At 40.4% G+C, this 21208-nt stretch overlaps 2 protein-coding genes and 2 long non-coding RNA genes across 4 annotated transcripts; 1 reads left to right on the top strand and 3 right to left on the bottom strand.

Annotated features, from left to right (window-relative positions):
• Nucleotides 1-243: 243 nt before the first annotated feature.
• Nucleotides 244-12568, bottom strand: LOC139225132 (putative helicase mov-10-B.2). Its single transcript, XM_070856170.1, has 23 exons — nucleotides 12334-12568; nucleotides 12144-12246; nucleotides 11104-11285; nucleotides 8760-8853; nucleotides 8519-8660; nucleotides 8164-8416; nucleotides 7936-8049; nucleotides 6279-6459; nucleotides 5643-5785; nucleotides 5346-5522; nucleotides 4595-4707; nucleotides 4241-4437; nucleotides 3941-4038; nucleotides 3672-3769; nucleotides 3492-3590; nucleotides 3228-3330; nucleotides 3008-3125; nucleotides 1868-2059; nucleotides 1690-1758; nucleotides 1481-1606; nucleotides 1313-1401; nucleotides 1069-1181; nucleotides 244-955 (listed from the first exon to the last, which is right to left on the bottom strand). The coding sequence occupies exons 1-23, from the start codon at nucleotides 12465-12467 to the stop codon at nucleotides 894-896; spliced, it is 3000 nt and encodes a 999-aa protein (XP_070712271.1). The 5' UTR covers nucleotides 12468-12568; the 3' UTR covers nucleotides 244-893.
• A 1593-nt stretch (nucleotides 12569-14161) lies between these two features.
• LOC139225133 (putative helicase mov-10-B.1) lies at nucleotides 14162-17216 on the bottom strand. Its single transcript, XM_070856171.1, has 11 exons — nucleotides 17081-17216; nucleotides 16487-16584; nucleotides 16301-16399; nucleotides 15998-16103; nucleotides 15743-15860; nucleotides 15448-15636; nucleotides 15124-15192; nucleotides 14907-15032; nucleotides 14595-14683; nucleotides 14392-14489; nucleotides 14162-14275 (listed from the first exon to the last, which is right to left on the bottom strand). Exons 1-11 carry the CDS (start codon nucleotides 17146-17148, stop codon nucleotides 14241-14243), a joined length of 1095 nt encoding a protein of 364 aa, XP_070712272.1. The 5' UTR covers nucleotides 17149-17216; the 3' UTR covers nucleotides 14162-14240.
• Nucleotides 17217-17829: 613 nt separating this feature from the next.
• On the bottom strand, nucleotides 17830-19113 carry LOC139225136 (uncharacterized). The gene is made up of 4 exons (XR_011586934.1): nucleotides 19044-19113; nucleotides 18794-18939; nucleotides 18159-18326; nucleotides 17830-17929 (listed from the first exon to the last, which is right to left on the bottom strand). It is a non-coding gene; the product is annotated as an uncharacterized lncRNA (long non-coding RNA).
• A 35-nt stretch (nucleotides 19114-19148) lies between these two features.
• LOC139225135 (uncharacterized) lies at nucleotides 19149-20596 on the top strand. The gene is made up of 3 exons (XR_011586933.1): nucleotides 19149-19278; nucleotides 19830-19935; nucleotides 20422-20596. It is a non-coding gene; the product is annotated as an uncharacterized lncRNA (long non-coding RNA).
• Nucleotides 20597-21208: the final 612 nt, after the last annotated feature.

The following is a 21208-nucleotide window of genomic DNA, read 5'->3' as shown; positions in this document are numbered from 1 at the left end:
TAATATAAGCTGGTTTGATTTGCTTGCAGTTTTATTTATTTTTTACAAATTAGCAGTGAAAGTCAGTCTTACGAAGGCTTTTTGTTTTTTTGTAAATGCATTTTTACATTCATGTTCTTACTTGGTTTGTCCAAGTAAGATTTATCAAAATGCTATTTTACTTTTACACAAATTTTACATTCGGCATCTAAAACTAACCATTATTTTTCCCTTTTAAGAGCAACACCCAAAGAAATCAAACCCAACAAATGCCAACTGGGCCGAACAATTTACACATTTAGAGCTCTTTTATTTCATGTTTTAAAATAGCTTAGGTTTTCAAATTCAGAAAATAGTTAAAAATGGGCCATACACAATTTTTATTTGCTAACTGTCAAAAATAGCTCCTAGTGATATAAAACTAGATTGGACACTTTGACACCGTTGATTCAATTAATCGGCAAACTACACGATTGATGCAAAAACTTAAATCAATTAAGTAACATACCTGAGACTCCGTTCATTCAACAATATACATTCATTTCAAATTGAAAATTAAAATCTCCAAATCATATTAACTGAGTAAGAAGAGCAGAAACAGTGTTAGTACAGTCCACTGAGGTAGCTAAGACAGTCTATACAGCAATCAGCTCCCTGTCCTTCATGGTCTTTGGTCTAGTTCATACAGCTGACATTACAACAACCTGACATTTCAGAGATATTTGGAATGTTATTTTTGTCTTGTAGATACATACCTTTTAATGTGGAAAATGTAAGCTGTTTTCTGAGAATTTGAGTGAAAATACAGAAACCTTTTCATGAATATTTTGTTTCAAGTACTTGACTAAAAGCTAAATTAACTAAAATGAATCCTTTCAAGTGCTCCGGATGGTAGTTTGGGCTCTCCTCTCCCCTCACAGGTCGTGCCTCCACTCGGGGTCCAGGTGCTGCTGAACGCCACTCTCTGCTGTCTCCACTGGCAAGAAAGGATTCACAGACGGGAAGTGAGGTGGGCAGTTTTGAAATCAGTTCAAAATGTTAATTTTTGAAGGGGGGTGGGGTATTAATGAAAATAAAAACGTGTGTCACCTTGAACTTCGATATCAATGTAGAGGGCTGCGAGTCTCGCCACCACGTCCTCGTCTTCCTCCGCTTGAACAAAACCGGTGTAGCCGCCTTCATCTTGACTGTACTGAATGAACCTGCAGACGAGTATTTGAATAACGACAAAGATAACAGAGGCTGTTCTCTTGCATTTAAAATCCAATTTAAATGTTAATGTATATGTATGCTGACAGCCAAAAGAGACCAAAAGTAGCCATGTGACGCTTACCGGGCCCAGGTAGGGTCTGTGGTCAGCACTCTGGGGTTTCCCACCACAATCAGCAGGGCTTTAGCTCGAGTCACAGCCACATTGAACCTCTGGACAGGAAAAGAGCGCCTCAGAACAATGTTTTGTGTGTACATATATAGTGTATGTGCATGTGTTGCTGTTCTGTACCTTCTCATTCTTGACAAAGCCGAGGCTGAACTTTTGGTCTATCTCTATGTAATTGGGGCTGCTCCGAACTGTAGACACCAGGATCACTTTCCTCTCTTGGCCTTGAAACTCCTCCACCGACCCAACCTGAAACAAATGTATACATACACACTTAAGACAATGCTTCTGCTGCGTGTTTCACATTACACAAGAGTGAAGCGTTGAGTTACCTTGAGGGTGCTCATGTCCTTTTTAAGGTCTTTCCCAACTTTTTCCAGGGCCCTACGGATTTTCTGCACCTGTGTGACACCAACACAAATGGGTCATTTATCCACTTCAACGTGTGATCATTTGAACAATAAGCTACAATGCTGTATTCTGTGTGTGTTCACTTAAATTCATACAGACCTGTTTCCTGTAGGGGGCGATGATGCCTATGTGTGCTGGTGAGATGGTAGCCAGGCCTCTCTTGCCTTGCGTCTGCAGCAGTTTCTTCACGTAGTCCATCAGCACCTCCACCTCTGCTACGTTGAAGAATGAAGGACTGCTGGCCTCACGCTCGTCGACTCCGGTCACACCATGAAAGATCAAGGGGAAGCCCTGAGAGATATGTGAAATACATTTTATATTTTACACTAGAAATATTACAGAAAATGTTTTGTCAGAACCCATTTTGATTAGGTGCTGCTGTGAGGTGGAATGAAAAGAACCGTTACCACAGTTCACAACATTTAACCAAGTTTTAAAAGTGCAGCATTAGGAAAATAAAATATTAAAAAAAAAAAAAAAAGTACAGCATTAGTCTTGATAAGCGTGTATAAATCCACGCAGTCCGTTATATGGCTGGTTTCTTGGTCTTTAAAACACATGCACAGTCAAGTGAGTATATAGTGTGTTATACAGAATTAACTGGCACCTGCTTTCCTCAATAATGAAATGGAAATCACTAATTTTGTATTTTTTTTAATAAAGGTATTTATCAATAAAATCATTAAATTAATCAAGATATTAAATGTAATTTATGTCAATGAAAATCATTTGTCAAAAAGGAGAAAACTGCACCTGAAAGTGACTACTAGTATTAGTTAGAACAGTTATTTTCATTATCAATTAGTAATCTTAGAATTAGTAATCATCTAGTCTATGACGTTCAAAAATAGTGAAAAAAGGCTCATCATAATTTGTTGTGTCAGATTGCTTGTTTTTTCAGCCAACAGTCAAAAACTAATATATATTCAATTTACAATTACATAAAAAAAAGAAAATCAGCAAATCCTCACCGATGAGATTAATAAACAATAAATCGATTATCAAAATAGCTGGCAATTAGTTTTATGTCACTAAATTAATAGATTTGGTCAATTTACTCGACTTATTTTAGCTCTAGAATGATAATGAATGTCTACATTATATATTGAATAACAAAGATATAATTAGGTGTTGAGGTGCAGGTGTGTTAGTCACTTTTAATGCTTTGCTTTCTAAATGATCAGTCTCTGTTTGTACATACACTGTACAGTATCTGTGTGCCAAAAGAGGAATGGTTACCTGCTTCGGGAGGTATTCCCAACTGCAGTAGGAGTTGCGTAAAATTTCATCCGCGCAAGCCTGCAGCTCCCCGTCGTAGAAGAGCTCATTGGGAATCTTCAGAATGGCAGGGTGGGACCTGAAAAGGACGAGCGGAGATGAGAAATAGATTGGAAGATGTGCAAACTCAAACATATAATTTCTATCACGGAGTGACTCATAACCATCTGCACTACCATACCTGTAGTTGCGCAGAAGTTTGGTGACAAAGCGATTGCTAAACACACCCTCGTCCTTTCGGTACAGAGAGAAGTCATTCATCATGCGCTCCAAGAGGGACACTCCTGCAGACAGCAGAGCCTTTAAGCTCCAGATACTCCAGAAGTACACACACAAGTACAGCAAGGGTGTGTCAGCTGACAAAAACAGTACTGTAGAACTATTTACCCTCATTTATCCAAACCACAGTGTTACACAGTGGAGATGTGAGTGTGTCTGCACTTACCCATGCCGCATTTTAGTGCAAAAGGGGATCTGAGAATGGGTCCAAGCTGCTTGGGGTCTCCAGCCAAAACAACCTGACCAGACCCTGCATCAAGCAGCCCTGTGTTCCATGGATAACAAAAATCAACCGAGACGTAAAAATCACTTGAATTATGGAAAACACACTGTTTGTTTTCTTTACCTGCCAACGGGACTAAACACTCGGTCTCCACGGCGTGTCCTGCCTCGTCCACAAATATGTGAGTGAAATGACCTTGAGGGATGTCTCCTGTTACCAGCCTGTAGAGATCAGAGAGGAAATGCATGGTGGCAAACTGTTACCATGACTGTTAGTATTTTTGGATGGCAGAGAATATACACAGGATGTGAACACCGTAGTTTCCAACAGTTAAATGCAACTTTTTGACAGCCCCATGCAGGTGAGAAAGCTGCACTGTCAGAGTTAACTACCTTGCAGCAGTTATCAGGGTGGTGACCATGATCTTATACTCCATCAGCTTCTCTTTAGCAGGATAATCATAACACTCCCCTACCAGGTTAGAGCATTCCTGTGAAAATACCACAGTGAAGAAAAAGACTAACACACAAAACACTAGGAAGAGCAGCAGTGTTGCAGCAAGAAAACAAAGAAATAGTGGTGATTCATTTTGACGGCTGTAGTCCACTAGGGGGCAGATAGTTTAACTGTGACCAACTGAGCATCAAAGACATGCAGGACAAACATCATGTGTCGAATGCACCGGCACTCACCTTTAGGCTGTCTGAGACACTATCTGGGTTCCAGCTGCTGGCGTACATGCGGAAGACTTTATGCTTGTCCACGTGGTCCACAATCTTCTTGCAGAGCAGATCAGCAGCACTGTTGGAGGGAGCGCAGGCCAGGATGTGGCAGGAGGCCTGGGTCTTCTCTATCTGCTTGATGGCCTCCACCAGAGTCACAGTTTTGCCTGAACAGACAAAGAACCATCATAGTTAAGTCAGGTGCATTGAATCTCTAGCTTTGAGAGCGGTTAGAAAGATAACAGGTCAAACTTAAATTACAGTGCTGCCACTGTATATTGAAAATCAAGATGAAATAATGAGCTGGTTGTTGTGTTGCTGTACCTGTTCCAGGCGGGCCAAACACCAGGTAAGGGGCAGGTTTGGATGAGCCAGCCACAATGTGCTGTACAGCCTGATACTGCTCTGGGTTCTTCTGCAGCTTTGAGTCAAACAGCCTATCAACAGGAAGACAGAGGAACAGAGATACATTGTTAGAGCTGAGCCACAGGTAGAAATAGTCAACCATTATGTTTACACTCACAGCAAATCACAACACAGTTAACTGGCTTTGGGTCAGCGCTGTTATGGTTTATCTTGTAATGAGACTATGAGAAATCTCTTTAAAATGCCTCCATTAGTCTGGTTTTTCGATGTAGTACCGCTGTGTTTGTAGGTGTAGTTGTAAAGCAGAATGCCCTCCTGAAAAAATATGGCTTTGGTTCCACTTTTCTCAGAAAAAAAGTCATTGAGGATGCATCACTTTCATGCTGTTTTAAGGCTGGGACTAAAAGTGTGCGTACTCGGGCATTAGCAGACGTTTGCACAGCCAATTTTTTTGGTTGATGTTTTTTCTTTTTCATTTCAAATATGTCTCCGAACCCAGGGTGGATTAACTAACAAACGTTTACATGAATTTTCAAACAAAAACACATTCCAGCCTTAGTTGACTAGTGGGGTCATATGTTTACATTATTCATTCATTTGTAGAGGGAGGGATAGTACAGACATTCTGGGCTGTAACACAGCCATTTAACACACTGCACTTTATGCACAGATATACATATATATATATATTTATGCTAGCATGGCTAACCTGAGTTGGGGAAGCTCAGGTTTGTGAGAGTAGAAGGCAGGTTCTGAAGGGAACAACACTTCTCCCAGTCCGTATGTAGCTGCTAGCTCTGCTGCTCTGTGCTGAACACGCAGGGTCAGGCGGTTGATAGTGAACTCAACATTGAATTTCATGCCGTCTACAAATCGATCCAGCAATCTGCAATCAAATTCAGACAGTCTGAATCTCGGATACTAACAAACATGTTAAATACCAGACAAATAAATCAATAATTGTGTCTCCTAATTATTGTTCATTACTGTAATGTTTTGATCTTACGCTGAGTTGAAGCCAAGTTTGACACTGTCCAGCTGCACACTGTGGACATAGCCACGGTACTTGACCTTCTCTTCTCCTACGGGATACGCTAGCAGTGCATCGCCTCGTAGCACAGACGGGCGGTTCTCAGACACACCAGGTACCTGGCAGGTTAACACATGTTTCAGTGTTAATCAAACTGATTTCAAATATATAATTTGTCTTTTTGTTTTACTATAGTATAGTAGTAGTAATATAGAATAGTATTTTTTCATCATGCGGCATCCCAACCTGGTGTTAGGAATGTATGATATTCTAAAAATAATCCATTAAACTTTAACAGATTTACATCTAACACACATTCCCTGAGTCTACATGAAAGAGACAAAAGCCAGTAGTGGATAATGTCCTTTAAATGAAATCTACACAATTGTGTCATCACTAATACTTGCTTTATATGTTTAAAACGACAGTTCTCTGCCCTGTGGTTTATTACTTGTGATATACACTTCATCACTTTAATTTGTTCCTCCTGTCCAGACCCTCCAGATGTTATTTAAGTGAGTAGCTTGTGCATCATTTAATTATCTAAAAAAGACCTTTTAGTGAGAGAGAAAATGAGCAAGTGAAGGACTGAATGAGCGAGCACATACTAACCTCCAGAACCAGAAGTCTCTTGTTGACCTTGTCTCTGATCATGTGGGCCTGTTCTCTGTCATTGTTGGGGATGTTGTATCTCTTGATGTCCACCTCCATCTGTTGCTCCTCCAGATACAGCAGCAGGTGAAACTTCTCGCAGTAGTTCTCCCAGCTCAAGGGACTTTCAAGCAAAGCTCTTCTAAACAGACCAAAGGAAGAAGAACAAACCGTATGGCAGTGTTTTGTTTCAATTCAATTCAATTCAATTCAATTCACTTTTATTGATCCCCCAAGGGGGGAAATTCCCTTTTTTACAGTGGTGGGGAAAGTGAGGGAGAAAAACAGGAGGAGAGAGAGGGGAGGAGAAAAAACATGCGACACCAGACTGTACTCGTGTGAAGTGCAGTGTGGGACCGGTAAAAAAACCTCAGCACAAATTTAAGCACATCACATGACAATAACAACATTGCAGCAGGGGAGGGGAAAAGGGGAGTGTCGAATTTCCAGCACCGCAGGCCGCTGGCTACAGACCCGATAGGCGAACCCTTGGACCACGCCCCTCGTGCTGGAGGGGTGGAAGCTGGCGAAGGCGTTGGATGCAGGGCAGGAGTAAGTCCTGATGTGTTTGTTCATCAGTTCCCAAAACCCGCCTCAGTTCATTCGCGGTCGTCGGCGATAACATGGCGGTTGCCATGGAGACGTCCCTGGTCTGGTTCCAGACAAGCCAAACAAGCACCAGGTGGATGGGGGTGGGATGGGGAAGAGCGTCCCAGCTGCAGTGAACTCAGAGGGGAGATTGTTCCAGCAGTGACCTTGGCCAAGGCCACAGTTTAGGGGAGGCCAATTCAGATTAGATTATTTGGGTTAGAGCGAGACAGCCATATTCAATAGACTTGGCTTACTCTATTGTCCATTCTGGTCACTCAATCGATCCAAACGATCCAATCCTTTCTACAGAGCCGAAAGCTTCTCCACGCGGTCGCGGCCTGAGCCCTGCCTAAGCCCTCAATCATGGTCGGCAGCGGAGTGGGGCCCTTGACTGCTTCCAGTTTTGACGATACATCAGTGCAAAGCAAAAACCAATCAGCAGAGCACCTATCATCATGGATCCAAATAGATAAACATCTTCCACGTCCTCAATGGACAGGTCCGCCAGGCACATGGTCCTCCACTTATCCCACGAGTCGACCGTGTAGCCAGCTGGAAACGTTCCTTGAGGGCATGCCGGTTCCCCAGGCACCGCTCTTCTGGTGCTGAAAATTTTATCAACTGCATGGAGAGACCAGTTCACTAATTCCATGGTTAAGGTTTAGGGTTTTAGAGAACAGTGCAGAGAGAGGCTCCTAGTCAAGACAAGACAAGACTGAGAGCAGAGCAGGAAGAGATAAGGGAAGGAGAGAGGGGAGAATGCGACCGCCTTCGTCGAGAGCCAAAGAAGAAATGTATGTTTTTGGTCTTTGGTCACTCTAACCCTGTCTCCAAAAAATGAGAAGTTAACATATTGCAAAATTCTTCTGTAATTCTGTATTAACCAAGTGCTACCAGTGTGAGAACATAACCACAAAATTTCACAAAGCAGTAGTTACCACAAGAGCATAGTGTATTGTATTGTTACACCAGTGTTATCTTCTAACTACTGACGTGTAGCTGGAAATGACTGAAATGATGAATTCACCTTGAATCGCAGAAAAAAGGAGACTGCTTCATTGACTTGATGAGCTGGTTCATATATTGTGGTATTTTATACATTTTTAGCTCAACCACATTTCGTAGCTGCATCACTGACAGCCTGGTGAGAGGAGATAAAACGGAAAAGGTAGGATGCATCACTAGGAGACATACAGCATTTCAGTTTTTACATTTGCTGAATATTTGTAACAGTGTGTCGGGTGAACAGTGATACCCTTCAGGTCGCTGTCCATCCACAACCGTGTAATCAACCTCAGGGGTCCATGCAGGGAGGGAGCGAGGTTTGTAGGGGGCTATAGGCGCCAGCTCCAGTCCCAAGGCAGTGATACACCGAGCCTCAATAAAGCGCACAATGTGGAATGCAGCAGAGGAGGGCTGCTGGTCTGGTTTGAATTCAAAGGCCAGTGTGGCTGGATAGAAACCGACCGAAGAGCAGTTGAAGTGAACCTGGATTTCGTAGCTGTCACCTAGAACAAACAAGGTAATCATGTGTTACTTTATTCACAGTGGTTTATTGTGCCCATAAATTCTCTCTCTCTCAGTGGAGCAAAATATGGCATGTAAATTACCTGGCTGTAGATGCAGCGGGTTTGCCTTGGTCACTTTGTGCTTATCCATCAGAGTGAAGTACTTAAGCCAGTGCAGTGGGGTGTAATAGGTGAAATACACAGGTTCTGTTCCAGTGTTTTCTACTTTCAGATTTACCACACACTGTTTAAAAAAAGAAAAAGAAAAAAAATATAGCTTCACATTTGTACCAGGATCAGCAAACGGGCTCATCTGTTTCAGCATGCAGTTTCATAACAATACCTCAAATTCTTCCACACTGAAGCAAAGTTTCCCGTTCTCAAACTGATGGTCAGAGCTGATGTGGACACCATGTTTGTCAGAGATGAAATGAGCCCTATGTATGTAAAAAGAGCAAAGGTTATGATGCACTGTAGCCGAAATGGTGTGTGACTTCAGACCACCATTAAATCACAGAGCCAAACTTCAAATGTGCATTTTCACGTACACTCCCCTCCAAAAGTATTGGAACAGTGAGGCCAGTTCCTTTATTTTTGCTGTAGACTGAAAACATTTGGGTTTGACATCAAAAGATGAATATGAGACAAGAGATCAACATTTCAGCTTTTATTTCCAGGTATTTACATCTGGATCTGATACACAACTTAGAAGATAGCATTATTTGTAACGGAACACCATATTTTTAGGCGAGCAAAAGTATTGGAACAGATAGACTTAAAATAGATTAACGTGAAAAGAGTTAATATTTAGTTGCAAATCCTTTGCTTGCAATAACTGCATCAAGCCTGTGACCCATTGACATCACCAAACTTTTGCATTCTGCTTTTGTCACCGCAGCCTCTTTCAGTTGTGGTTTGTTTTGGGGGGTTTCTCCCTTCAGTCTGCTCTTTAGCAGGTAAAATGCTCTATAGGGTTGAAGTCTGGAGATTGACTTGGCCAGTCTAAAACCTCCCACTTCTTGCCCCTGATGAACTCCTTTGTTGTTTTGGCAGTGTGTTTTGAATCATTATCTTGCTGCACCATGAAGGATCTCCCAATCAGTTTGGTTGCATCTTTCTTTAAATTGGCAGACAAAATGTCTCTGTAGACTTCTGAGTTCATTTTGCTGCTGCCATCATGTGTTACATCATCAATGAAGATGAATGAGCCCATCCCAGAAGAAGCCATGCAAGCCCAAGCCATGACATTACCTCCACTGTGTTTCACAGATGAGCTTGTATGTTTGGGATCATGAGCAGATCCTCTCTTTCTCCAAACTTTAGCCTCTATCACTTTGGTAAAGGTTCATCTTTGTCTCATCAGTCCATAAAACTTCCTATTCTTCTTGCTAATGAGTGGTTTGCACCTTCTTGTGTAGCCTCTGTACTTTTGGTCATGAAGTCTTCTATGAACAGTAGACAGTGACACCTTCTCTCCTGCTCTCTGGAGGTTGATGCTGATGGCAACAGTTGTTTTAGGGTCTTTCTTTACAGCTCTCACAATGTCTCTGTCATCAACTGCTGCTGTTTTCCTTGGTCTACCTGTTCGATGTCTGTTACTTAGTACACCAGTGGTTTCTTTCTTCTTCAGGACATTCCAAATGGTTGTTCTGGCTATGGCCAATGTTTGTGCAATGACTCTGATTGATTTTCCATCTTCTCTCAGCTTCACAATTGCTTGTTTTTCACCCATGGACAGCTCTCTGGTTTTCTTGTTGGTTACACCTCTAACTATAAATGCAGTCTGCACAGGCAAAACCCGAATCTGAAACTGAACGTAGACATTCAGCGCTATTTATTGTTTGAATAATCAATGTAACAGGACACAGCAGGGCAACAAAACACACCTGTCAGTCACATGTTCCAATACTTTTGGTCACATGAAAAATGGGTGGGTTCAAACAAAAGGTGCTATCTTCTAAGTTGTGTATCAGATCCAGATGTAAATACCTGGAAATAAAAGCTGAAATGTTGATCTCTTGTCTCATATTCATCTTTTGATGTCAACCCCAAATGTTTTCAGTCTACAGCAAAAATAAAGGAATTGGCCTCACTGTTCCAATACTTTTGGAGGGGAGTGTATATCCTTGTTTTATAGCTGCATGGAGAAATAGTGCAGGCAGAAGAGACGGACGGCTGTAGCGAATTCAGGAACAGCAACAGATGTTAAGTGACAGTAAAGCAACTAATGAGAAGCTGTATAATCCATAGTTTTGTGGATTGCCATTGTTAGCCCACTAGCTATGATCCTAGCACTTGCAGTTAATGCTTACAGCCCGACCCACTTTATTTCTTGCCCCATCTGCTTTTTGCCACAGCGTGTGAGTAAATTAAGCTTGTTGTGTGCCTGGATTTCAATCAGGACCCTTTGTTTGTTGATTGAGACTTTTTAAATTAGTTTTTCTTATTGTCTATAAAGCAAAATCATTCCAGTTTTCTCTTTTATTGAGTTGCCTACAAAATAGATTAATCATGTTTCACTTCGGAGGATTGTGGTGTAGGACGAAATAGTAGAATTTTGTGTGTGTCAAAAAACATGTGTGCAAACAAACTGCTCTTTTAGCACTCTTGTAGTGACAGGCAGATGTAAAAACAAATGTACTCGCATAATGTATTAAATACTCAAAAGTGGACTTTGGTCCAGTTACCTGTCTGTTTTCAGTCTGTTCATCAGAAGACTGGCCAGTCTCCTCCGGGCTCGAACTCCCGTCTCTGCTTCCTCTGGAGACATGAAGGCCTGCACTGTCGCGGGACTGGCAGTTCCATTCTGTAAAGGCTGTGGCTGACTGACCTTGTGTGAATGCCACTGGTCCACATAAAGAGCTTTGACCTGTAACAGAGGATCACTTTTGTCAATAACATATATATCAACAACAACAATAATCATAATAATAACTGTATCCTCATCTGTTTTTAAAGATACTTAATCTGCACATAAATATAGTATCAATAAATCTAAATGCCTGTATATATAACAAAGCTTTGTTTTAAGACATTCCAAAGGGCTTATCTGAGACAGTTTCATTTTTGAAAAAAGGGCACCACCCTGTCCAAACACAAACAGCTTAGGTTATTAGGCCTTACAGCGAAGCCTTTGCTCTTGAACTGGCACATTGCTGCTGTCATTTCATAGCATCTCCGAAAATATTTAAATCCCCAGAAAACCAGACTTCAAATCTTCACAACGTTCCTTTATCATTCATTAATCATTAGATATCAAATAACCAACCCACCAGAATATAGTTGTTTGGGACCAAGATTATAATTAGTTAGATTTGTGAATTGCTAGAACACTGTAACACCGATCTATGGTGCAACATCACATCACTGTTGTGTGTGATTCCCAGTCCAGCAGCTTCCTGACCAATTTATACTTATATATACTTCCTGATTTATAGTGGTCAGATGTTTAATAGACTTTGACCCATCATTTAGAGCAAGTCAGTTTGTAAAAGACAGTTCTTAATAACAGAGACACTCAGGCTACATCCATCATACATCAACCTAACTGTGTGACTCATCTTTTAATATTCTAATCAAATAAATATTTCAAATTTTACTGAAGATTATCCATATTATTCTATGTATTTATATTTAAAAACTTAAACCAAGTTGATATTGAAACAATGCTATCAAAACATCAGTAAAATAGGCTGAGGTGCCTGTCACATAAAGTGGGAGTGCATACCGTGGCAGTGAAGTCAATAATGTCTCCTCGTCTTTTTATTTTGTTGGACACTTTCAGCGCATAGAGGACCGAGCCGAAGTTTGGATCCTTGGTCCCTGGGTTCCTAAGATAAACGCAAAAACATAAACATGTATAATACTGTCATACATACACTACACAGAGATCTCCTGCGTAGTGAAGAACCACTGACCTGCTCCTGAACTCAGCGTTGTAAATGTCTCGGAGTTCAATTCTGTTTTTGACGGTCGCTCGATCAGTCTCCTTCAAAAACTCGAAGAACTCCAGTCCGATCTGGCAGCGTATACTTAACTTGATGTTCACCATGGTCTAAAATCAATATGATGGTGGTTATTCAAACAAGAAGATTATTTAGCCTAAATAAGAATATGTCGCTCATCAACAGACGGACTCTCTTCGCATCTCGCGTTCAACCCACGGGCGTGTCTGTGCGTGTGTGCGTCCTGATCCGGAGCTGCACTGAACACTCACACACCCACTAAGTCCTTCGTGTCGGAGAAACGAAACTTAACGCGCTGAAACCGACAGAAAAGAGAAAAGCAAAACTGGAAACAAACGACATCACAAGAGAGACACTAAAACACTGCGTGTGACTGAGACACTGAACAGGTCAGCAATAATACTTGGATGTCTCCGTTTTCGCCTTTATTCTTCTTCTTCATATTATTATTGTTATTATTATTATTATTATTATTATTATTATAGAGTGAAAATCCCAGTAACTTATGGTCTTTAAAGTGAGAGCAAGAGGTTAAAATGTTTTTCAACATCACATCACAGTATAATAGAAAGCTGTAATACCTAGAAGTTAAACTTAAAACTCGTTAGACAAAGACTTGCTGACATTAAAACTAGTTTCACAACTTTCAGTTTCATTTTTTCATTTTTCCTCTTTAGAGATAAAAATCGGTGTACGCTGCAGTCAGAGCTCTTATCATGATGCTAGGAAGATGATAACCTGCAGAAGTCAATAAACATTTCCTTAGGCATTCATTGAATTAAGAAAAGAAACAAGGGCATTTGAAAGACAATCTACAAAGAAACATTAAAATATGATTTGAAAAATTAAAATAGAAAGTAAAAATATGCTTAGATAGAATATTAATAGTCACAAATGTAATTTAATTAAATTAAAGGCAGTGGGGAAAAAGAAAAACCCTAGACCCTGATTTAAAAGAAATGAGAGGTGAAGCAGACTCCCAGTTTCCAGGTATATGGCGCATAAAAACTGAATGCTGTGTCTCCATGTTTAGTTTTAACTCTGGTACCGTGAGCAGATCTATCCCAGATGACCTGAGAGGTCCGGGTGCTTCATAATTTATTTATTTATTTTTATTTACCGTTATTTAACCAGGAAGTCCCATTGAGATTAGAAATCTCTTTTACAAGGGAGACCTGGCCATGGTAGCAGCCATACAAAATCAAAAGCTATATAAACCAGATACATGATACACAAATAGACAATAAACAGTAAAACAATAAAACAGATTGACACCTTTTTAAGGATAGTGGCCTCTCAAGAAAAACAGTGACATCCCTCCTTCACTGCATTATTTATGATACTCTTAAACTCATTAATGGATATGAATGTTTCTAGTTTAGTTTTTGGTACGTGAGTCTGTGTTTTCCAGTTTGTCAGTTGACTGCAGGTGTCACTGATAATTGCATGCAAATATCGCTCTTCTATTTTGTCTTCATTCATTTGAATCTCAGAAAAAAAACTAAGATATGGGCAGTGTTTCAGACGTCTAGAAACAGGATATGGGTTGGGTGGCATACTTCTGAATCAAAAAATGTGTCTATTTTTGTGCAGCAATTTTGTTCACACTAGGTTAGTCAGAACAAGATTTATCTCCATATGGCAGTTTAACGTAAATCACTAAGAAAGTTGGTAGATTTGTAAGATAAGATAAAATTTTTGACATTCTTTAAGATAGGCTGGTTTGTGTTTGCTCTGAGCTGAGAAAGACATTTGTGACTACACGCTTCATTCTTAGTTTCTCATCCTGCTGTTTATTCTTGCGTTTTTTATGTTAAATACTGGAGCTCAAGATGAGCGTGCGAAGTCCGTTTCTCCCGTCAACAGGACCCAGCAGTTGCTGAATCACTCTCCTCTGTGGGGTGTAGATCAGAGGTGCACAGTGAACCCTTAGTCCCCAAGACAAAGGAGAGACACACAAAGTGCGTGTGTGTGTGTGTGTGTGTGTGTATGGGTGAATGTGTATGTTACCAGAGGTTTGTTGAGTGTACATCGATGTATCTTCCTCTTCCTCTTCCGAGACTGTAATGCCTCGGTAACCCCCCTCTTTGGAGCAGTAATGGATAAATCTAAAAAGACAGAGAGGTCAGTGAATGAGGCATGTAGCAGTTAGATTTGTATTTGTCCAACTCTTCCCCCTCCAGTGAAAGGGAACTCGACTAATGAGGACGTACCTGTTCCAGATTTGGTCAGCTTTCAAAACCCTTGGGTCTCCAATCACAATCAGTAAGGCCTGTGCTCGGGTCATTGCCACGTTGAACCTCTGAGGAGATGAGGCATTTCAGTTATTGTGCATGTGTTAATCAGTATATGTGAATTGGTTTACTAGTGCTACCATTGTAGTCTTTTCAATTCAGTCCATATTTTCTCATGAATACGGAAGCGTTTTTCACGAGCGCTCAAAAGGAGCATCTGATTTATTGTGTCTTGCACAAATCTTTTTGTTTTATTACTTTATATATCGTGTGTTATGTAATGTTTCTCACCTTCTCATCATCAACAAAACCTAGAGTGAATTGTTGCTTGTGCGCCGTCAGTTTGGGATTGCTGCGCACTGCAGACACCAGAATCACGTTGAACTCTTTACCCTGAAACTGTTCCACTGAGCCAATCTATGAAAAATAGAAATGCAAAATATGATTCATGGTTCTGCAATCTCTCTCAAACATGTTTTGCAACACACAATCACTTTCTCTCGCCTACCAATATGTTTTCCAAGTTTTCCTTCCTGAGATCTTTGTCCATCCGAAGGGCGTTTTGGATTTTCTCCACCTGTCAGCACACAAACAAAGGACGATGCTAACAGGGTTGCCTTTACCAGTGGTCTTGGTCATTACACTGCTCCGTGAAACTCATATGCAACTATCATCTCATCGGTAATGTGAGAGATGTGTGATTGCATATATATTTATGTGATCTGTTGTATGGTACTCGGCCCCTGGGAAGAAATGGCAGCATACCTGACTTGTAGTGCAGTATCCAGGCATGTGAATATATAGTCACAGACTATTGAAAAAACATACTCACTTGTTTTCTGTAGGGGGCAATAATGCCGATTTCTCCTGGTTTAATTCTGGTCCTATCCTTTTTGTGATGATGGACAAGGGCTTTTAAGTATTCCTTCAACACCTCCACCTCTGCCATGTTGTAAACAGAGGGACTGTCATTGTCACGTTCATGAGTACCTGCCACTCCATGGAAGATCAAAGGGAAACCCTGAAACACAGAAAGAGAATTGAGAATAGGGGTAGGGAAAGGGAAAGGGAAAGGGAAAGGGAGAGAAGTGTGTGTGTGCGTGTGTGTGTGTGTGTGTCTACGTTACTTTCTTGGGGAGGCATTCCCATGTGGAGTATAAATTGCATTTCTCTGCATGAGCATAAGGCTGAAGCTCTCCTTCATAAAAGAGCTCATTGGGAATTTTCAGAATTGCGGGATGGGACCTGAGAGACAGTGAAGAGGAAAAAAAGACCACTGAAAAAATGTTTAATGACAAAGCATGAGCTAGTGGATGGAGATATCAAGGAGTGGTTTAACAAAAATAACACTGTGAGAAGATAAGCCATCATCAGTGTCGCACCTGTAGTTCCTCAGTAATTTGGTGACAAAGCGGTCGTTGAATCCATGACTCTGATGTGACTTGTAAAGGTTGATGTCCCGCATCAGACGCTCCAACAGGGACACATCTGCACAGAGTAAATGTCCTCAAATTCCTTCAGGTACAGGCAATGATCAACAGAATTTGGATTGCACTTGATTGAAATCTGTTGAGTTAGTAGTTAAACTTTTCACATTCTGCATTAAATAAACCTTTGCTGCATCAAACACTGGATTTATTACTGAAACTAGAAACCCTAATAGTGTAGGTATGCACGGTGCTCACCCATGCCATAGTTCTTTGCCATTCTGGACATGATGGTGGGACCTAACTGTTTAGGATCTCCAGCCAGCACTACCTGGCATCTCTGTGGTGTCAGTAAACCTGTGGAGCAAACACCGAAACATTGAGGGCACACCTCGTACAGAATATCAAATACTGTTTGTTAAAAAAGCTGAACTTGTTTGTTACCTGCTATAGGGACGATACACTCTGTTTCTGCAGCCTGCCCTGCCTCATCCACAAAGAGGTAAGAGTAATGGCCTTGGGGAATCCCTCCCGTCACTAGCCTGGAGAGGGAGAGGGAGAGGGATACGTTTCAGTTGTATTAACAAGTGCTTTTTGATTTGAGGGTTTTAAACTTTCTTGCACTGAAGGCAGTTGCAGGCTGTACTCTACTGCTCTAGTGAGTATTGTAAGTGCTGTGAATCTCTCGGATGTTAATATCCATAACAGAGTGTTAACTAGGGAATCACATGTTCACAATAAACAAGCTTGCTAAGTAAACATTTACTGTGCGGATCCAAAGAAAGTTGTGTTGTCTTGAAAAGGAGCCTATTGAGCCAGCGTGCCCATGGCCACAATACCTTTCCATTAAATATGCAGCATCATTAATTACACCTGTGTCTATCCTGCTCTGAAATGTCAAACTATCTATATCTATATAATATCTATTGTGAAAAATCCTTATAGGCTATTTGAAGACAATTCTAACAAACGTAGTAAATTCAATCGCATTATGGAAATTCAAATTCAAGTGGCAATTCATTGCATTAGCTACTGTACCTTCCTGCAGTTAGTAGGGTGGTGACCATGATCTTATACTTCATCAGCTCTGCTTTAGGGGGAAACATAACTGTGTTTGTCTCGCTGTCCAGGTTGCAGCAAAACTATAGAATGCAAAACGCATACAGTAGAGGTTTACTAGAGTTATACGGAGGCCAGAATTCAGTTTGATAGCACTAAACTAAAATAATAACACTACATTCACATCTTGTGTCCCTAATTTGATTCATTTATTTGATTATTCCCTGCTGAGATATAGATGTTAGAGCAGCACATAGCATATTCAGGATTTACGATATCAGACAGTGAAAGATGTTACTTGATGGAGGTGAAGCAGAAGAACACTTAATAAATCTATTATTTACTGTTATGTTTGTGGATCTTCATAAATAATTCTTGGTGGAAATTGTGGTAAATGTGATATTTGCTAATGTTATTTTTGAGGCAAAAAACGTGTCCAGACCTTTATGTTTTGGGGAATATTTCTGCGACTATTTAGGGCGTACAAGCGATACACCTGGTCCTGGCTTATCTTTCCTTCTATAATCTTCTCACAGAGATGATCAGTCGCACTGTTGGAAGGAGCGCAAACCAGGATGTTGCATGAGGCCTGGGTTTTCACGATCTGCTTGATGGCTTCCACCAAAGTCACTGTCTTGCCTGACCAATACATGTAAAAGTCAGTTATTCTAAATGTAAATAAAATTATTACATAAGCCATTGACATTTACATGTACATTACCTGTGCCAGGGGGACCAAATACCAGGTAAGGGGCAGGTTTTGCGGAACCAGCTACAATGTGTTGAATGGCCAAGCACTGCTCTGGGTTTTTCTCCACCTCCGACAGCCTAATGGCAGAAATGCAGAGGTGCAGGTTGTCTGAGCCACAGCCAACAGAGTCAGTGTTTACAAGCATGTATCTTTATATGCACAAGGAGAACGCAAATAGAGGGACCAATGAGATAAAAGGCACACAGACTCAGTAAGACACTACTGAAAAATGACCTTGTTTTTATCAAATGTTTTGGATTTTTTCCCTGAATTCTTGAACTTGGGTAGACGGAGATGTAATCTGACCTGTGTAGATGCGAATGGTGGGAGGAAAGTTGTCCAGTGGGAAACAGGAGCTCCTTCAGTCTGTGCCTGCACACCAGTGATACTGCTCTATGCTGGACACGCAGGGGTACACGGTTCAAAGTGAAGTTAACATTGAACCTCATGCCCTCCTTGAAGTGACTCAGGAACCTGCATTCAAATTCACAAGTAGTCATGTGTGATACTATGGACTGAACAGCTAAACAAATAAAATTGGTGAGCAGAGACAAAAACCTCAAAACAGTACTGAAACCAAGAAGCATTTTAGGGGCCCGTCAGTATTAGCTGGTATCTCTATCTTCCTTTTCCTTACATTTCCCAGAGTCAAAGAATTAACAACCCAGAGAAAAGGTCTGAGCTATTTCAGTCAAGACTTATATTTGTTGCAGGAATGTAGCGTAACTTATACTATTCAATAATTAAGCAGGAAGAAAACCAGCATGAAAGAGGCAGCGATACCAACTTTTTACTAGTAGCTTGTCTACAGCATCCTCTTATACAGATCTCTCATTTATTTAGTTGATTTTATTCTGCTGCAATACAAAGATGGGTGGCAGAGTTTTAAGAGGTGTATCATTTGATCATATTCTTGTTTTCAAATAATTGTCTGTTCTTACTTTTCATCTAATTTCAGGTAGACTCGCTTCACATCCACATGATGGACCCATCCTTTATGAATTCTGTTTTCCAAAGCTATTGACTGGTCTAAAGAAGTCACCAGCACCTGGTTCCCGGGCAGCTTCGCTGAAAGGTTCTTAGCAGTCTGAGGGGACAAAATGTTTCCAGTTTTATTCTGAGTTGTTAGCTAAAAGCAACAACAGTTGTCAGTCTTAATGTCTTATTATGTGTGTGTGCGTGATGCATCACCTGTAGAATAAAAAGGTCTGTGTCTGTGCCTTTGTGTATGAACATGGGCACATCATCTTGGATATATTTCTCAATTTCTGTCTTCTGCTGGAGCTCCTCCAGATGCAGAAGCAAGTGGAACCTCTTTGAGTAGTTCTTCCAGTTCAGAGGTTCCTGCAGGTCCCTAAACAGATCCCAATGACATGACAAGCAGGATAATTGCTACAGACATGACGGACGGTGGGAAGTTATGACAGTAGGCAACCGAATTTTCTGCCTTGAAAGCTTTTTGTGGCTTTACTTTTGCATTTTACATACTACAGATTAGCCTCAGCACCTTGAATCTCTCAGTTTATAATCTTGCATATATCCTACAAATTTGTACCCTTAATGGTGTGTTTCCACCAAACAAGTAAACAAAAATGATCTATTGATCAAACTTGAGCGAGAAGCGCAAGGTGAATATTCACTTCACGTTTGGTGGAAACACACCATAACAAGCTGACCTTTTTCAGTGCATAAAAATATCTGTGAGAAATGGTTTGATTTTCTTTTTCCAATCACTGAAATTAGCACGTCATGTTTAAAGGTCCCATATTATGCAAAATGCACTTTTTAATGTCTTTTCAGCATCAAAATGTGTGGTGTGTCTACAGAACCTTAAACTATGAGAGAGGTCCTCCCTCTCCCCTTTTCTTCAGCTACATCTTTCAGGAAATGTGTATGAAAATGCTCCATTTAGATGTGTCTCCCTTTATGATGTCAGAAGGGGATCTGTTGATCATGTGACCTCCTCCATCCCTTCAGCAGGCTGACTGTCCTCGCCCAATGAAAACCTCCTGAGTCCACCTCGCTGTCCGCCATTGTTTTTTCCCCACTAACACCAGCTTCAGGTAACACGAAGATGTCGCAGGTGAGAGCAAAGCAACAGATTGTTCTGTTCTTCTAAAACAGAGCATTCAGATAGAGGCTGTTTGTGTTTTTTTGAACATTAAAACCACATCACCCTGTTCAAGTAGGACCTCAAAATACAAGCAAGAACTTGAAAATGTGCAGAATATAACACCTTTAAGACAATGTGCCCATTTAGCTTAAGGTGTACTATTTCCATCCACGATTTATGAGTTGTTATTTGAAAAAAAGAAAAAGAAAAAAAAGATACTGCACATTATAATGCCCTTACATGTTTGGTTGTTAATGTTATCAGTATTTACAATATGCCACGAAAACCTAAGTTGGTTTACCTTGACACAATAACTTAAATTGGTGTAAATCATATAAATTAAATAAATAAATTATGAATAAACATAAATTACAATCACCTTATTATTTTGTGTGTGTGTGCATGCATGTGAAAATACATACGTTTTGCATTTTGTGATGTTTTTTATACCGTCAGGCATCTGATAATTATCCAAAGGCACCACAGGATAAAGCCACATCAAAACACTGGAGTGGAACAACAAAGACGGAACATAGGACAGTAATAACTTATCGTGATGACTAATAATACTGGTGACTAGTAATAATAATAATAAATTGTGCGTCTTAAAAAGGCCATGAGACAGGGTATTAACCAATAGATTCTGAAATCTGTCATAATTCACAAACAGTACTGTATTGGATGATTTTACATGTAATGCTGCACAGTGCACTCATAAATAAAATAATATAAATAACATGAATATTACATGATATTAAGTTGTTATACCCTTCAGTGGAGGTAGACTTCACAGGTTGGGGGTCACACAGTGGGTCTTTGGTTGTGGGGAGGAGCTCCTCATTAACAGATGTCTGATGAATGACTTCCAAGAGGCGCATAATCTCAAATTTTTCTCCAGACTGCTGTCGTGTTTCAAATGTAAAGACCAGTAACTGTTCATAGAAGCCAGCATGGTCACAGTTGAATTGGACCTTGATTTTATACGTCTCTCCTAGAAACAGCATGACAGAAAAAAGTGAAAAAAAATTACATATAAATGCAGAAATTGTGAAATACAAATTAAAATAGAACATTTCAAAGCTGGAGACTTTCTAAAAACTTGGCTTTTGCCATTTATTGAAAAATAATACATTACTGTGCACCACATTAAATCATAATAACTGTCATATTTTCTGTCTGCATGTTTCAGTTTCACTAAATCTTCAAGTCAATGTAGAATTTTTGTTCTTTCTCCTTAGTTACG

The sequence above is a fragment of the Pempheris klunzingeri genome, unplaced genomic scaffold (genome assembly GCF_042242105.1).
Source record: "Pempheris klunzingeri isolate RE-2024b unplaced genomic scaffold, fPemKlu1.hap1 Scaffold_66, whole genome shotgun sequence".
Classification (NCBI taxonomy): Eukaryota; Metazoa; Chordata; class Actinopteri; order Acropomatiformes; family Pempheridae; genus Pempheris; species Pempheris klunzingeri.
This window is presented reverse-complemented; position numbering and strand designations above follow the sequence as displayed.

What these genes read in the sequence shown, in the direction of transcription:
- LOC139225132 (XM_070856170.1), bottom strand. Translation starts at nt 12,467, where the DNA reads ATGGTGAACATCAAGTTAAGTATACGCTGCCAGATCGGACTGGAGTTC. An exon ending in ACCCTGATAACTGCTGCAAG is followed by an intron (nt 3,770 to 3,940) that starts GTAGTTAACTCT and finishes TGATCTCTACAG; the next exon opens with GCTGGTAACAGGAGACATCC. An exon ending in TGCACTAAAATGCGGCATGG is followed by an intron (nt 3,331 to 3,491) that starts GTAAGTGCAGAC and finishes TGCTGTCTGCAG; the next exon opens with GAGTGTCCCTCTTGGAGCGC.
- LOC139225133 (XM_070856171.1), bottom strand. Translation starts at nt 17,148, where the DNA reads ATGTTTCCCCCTAAAGCAGAGCTGATGAAGTATAAGATCATGGTCACC. An exon ending in GTGTATCGTCCCTATAGCAG is followed by an intron (nt 16,400 to 16,486) that starts GTAACAAACAAG and finishes TTTGCTCCACAG; the next exon opens with GTTTACTGACACCACAGAGA. An exon ending in GTACACTCAACAAACCTCTG is followed by an intron (nt 14,276 to 14,391) that starts GTAACATACACA and finishes TACACCCCACAG; the next exon opens with AGGAGAGTGATTCAGCAACT.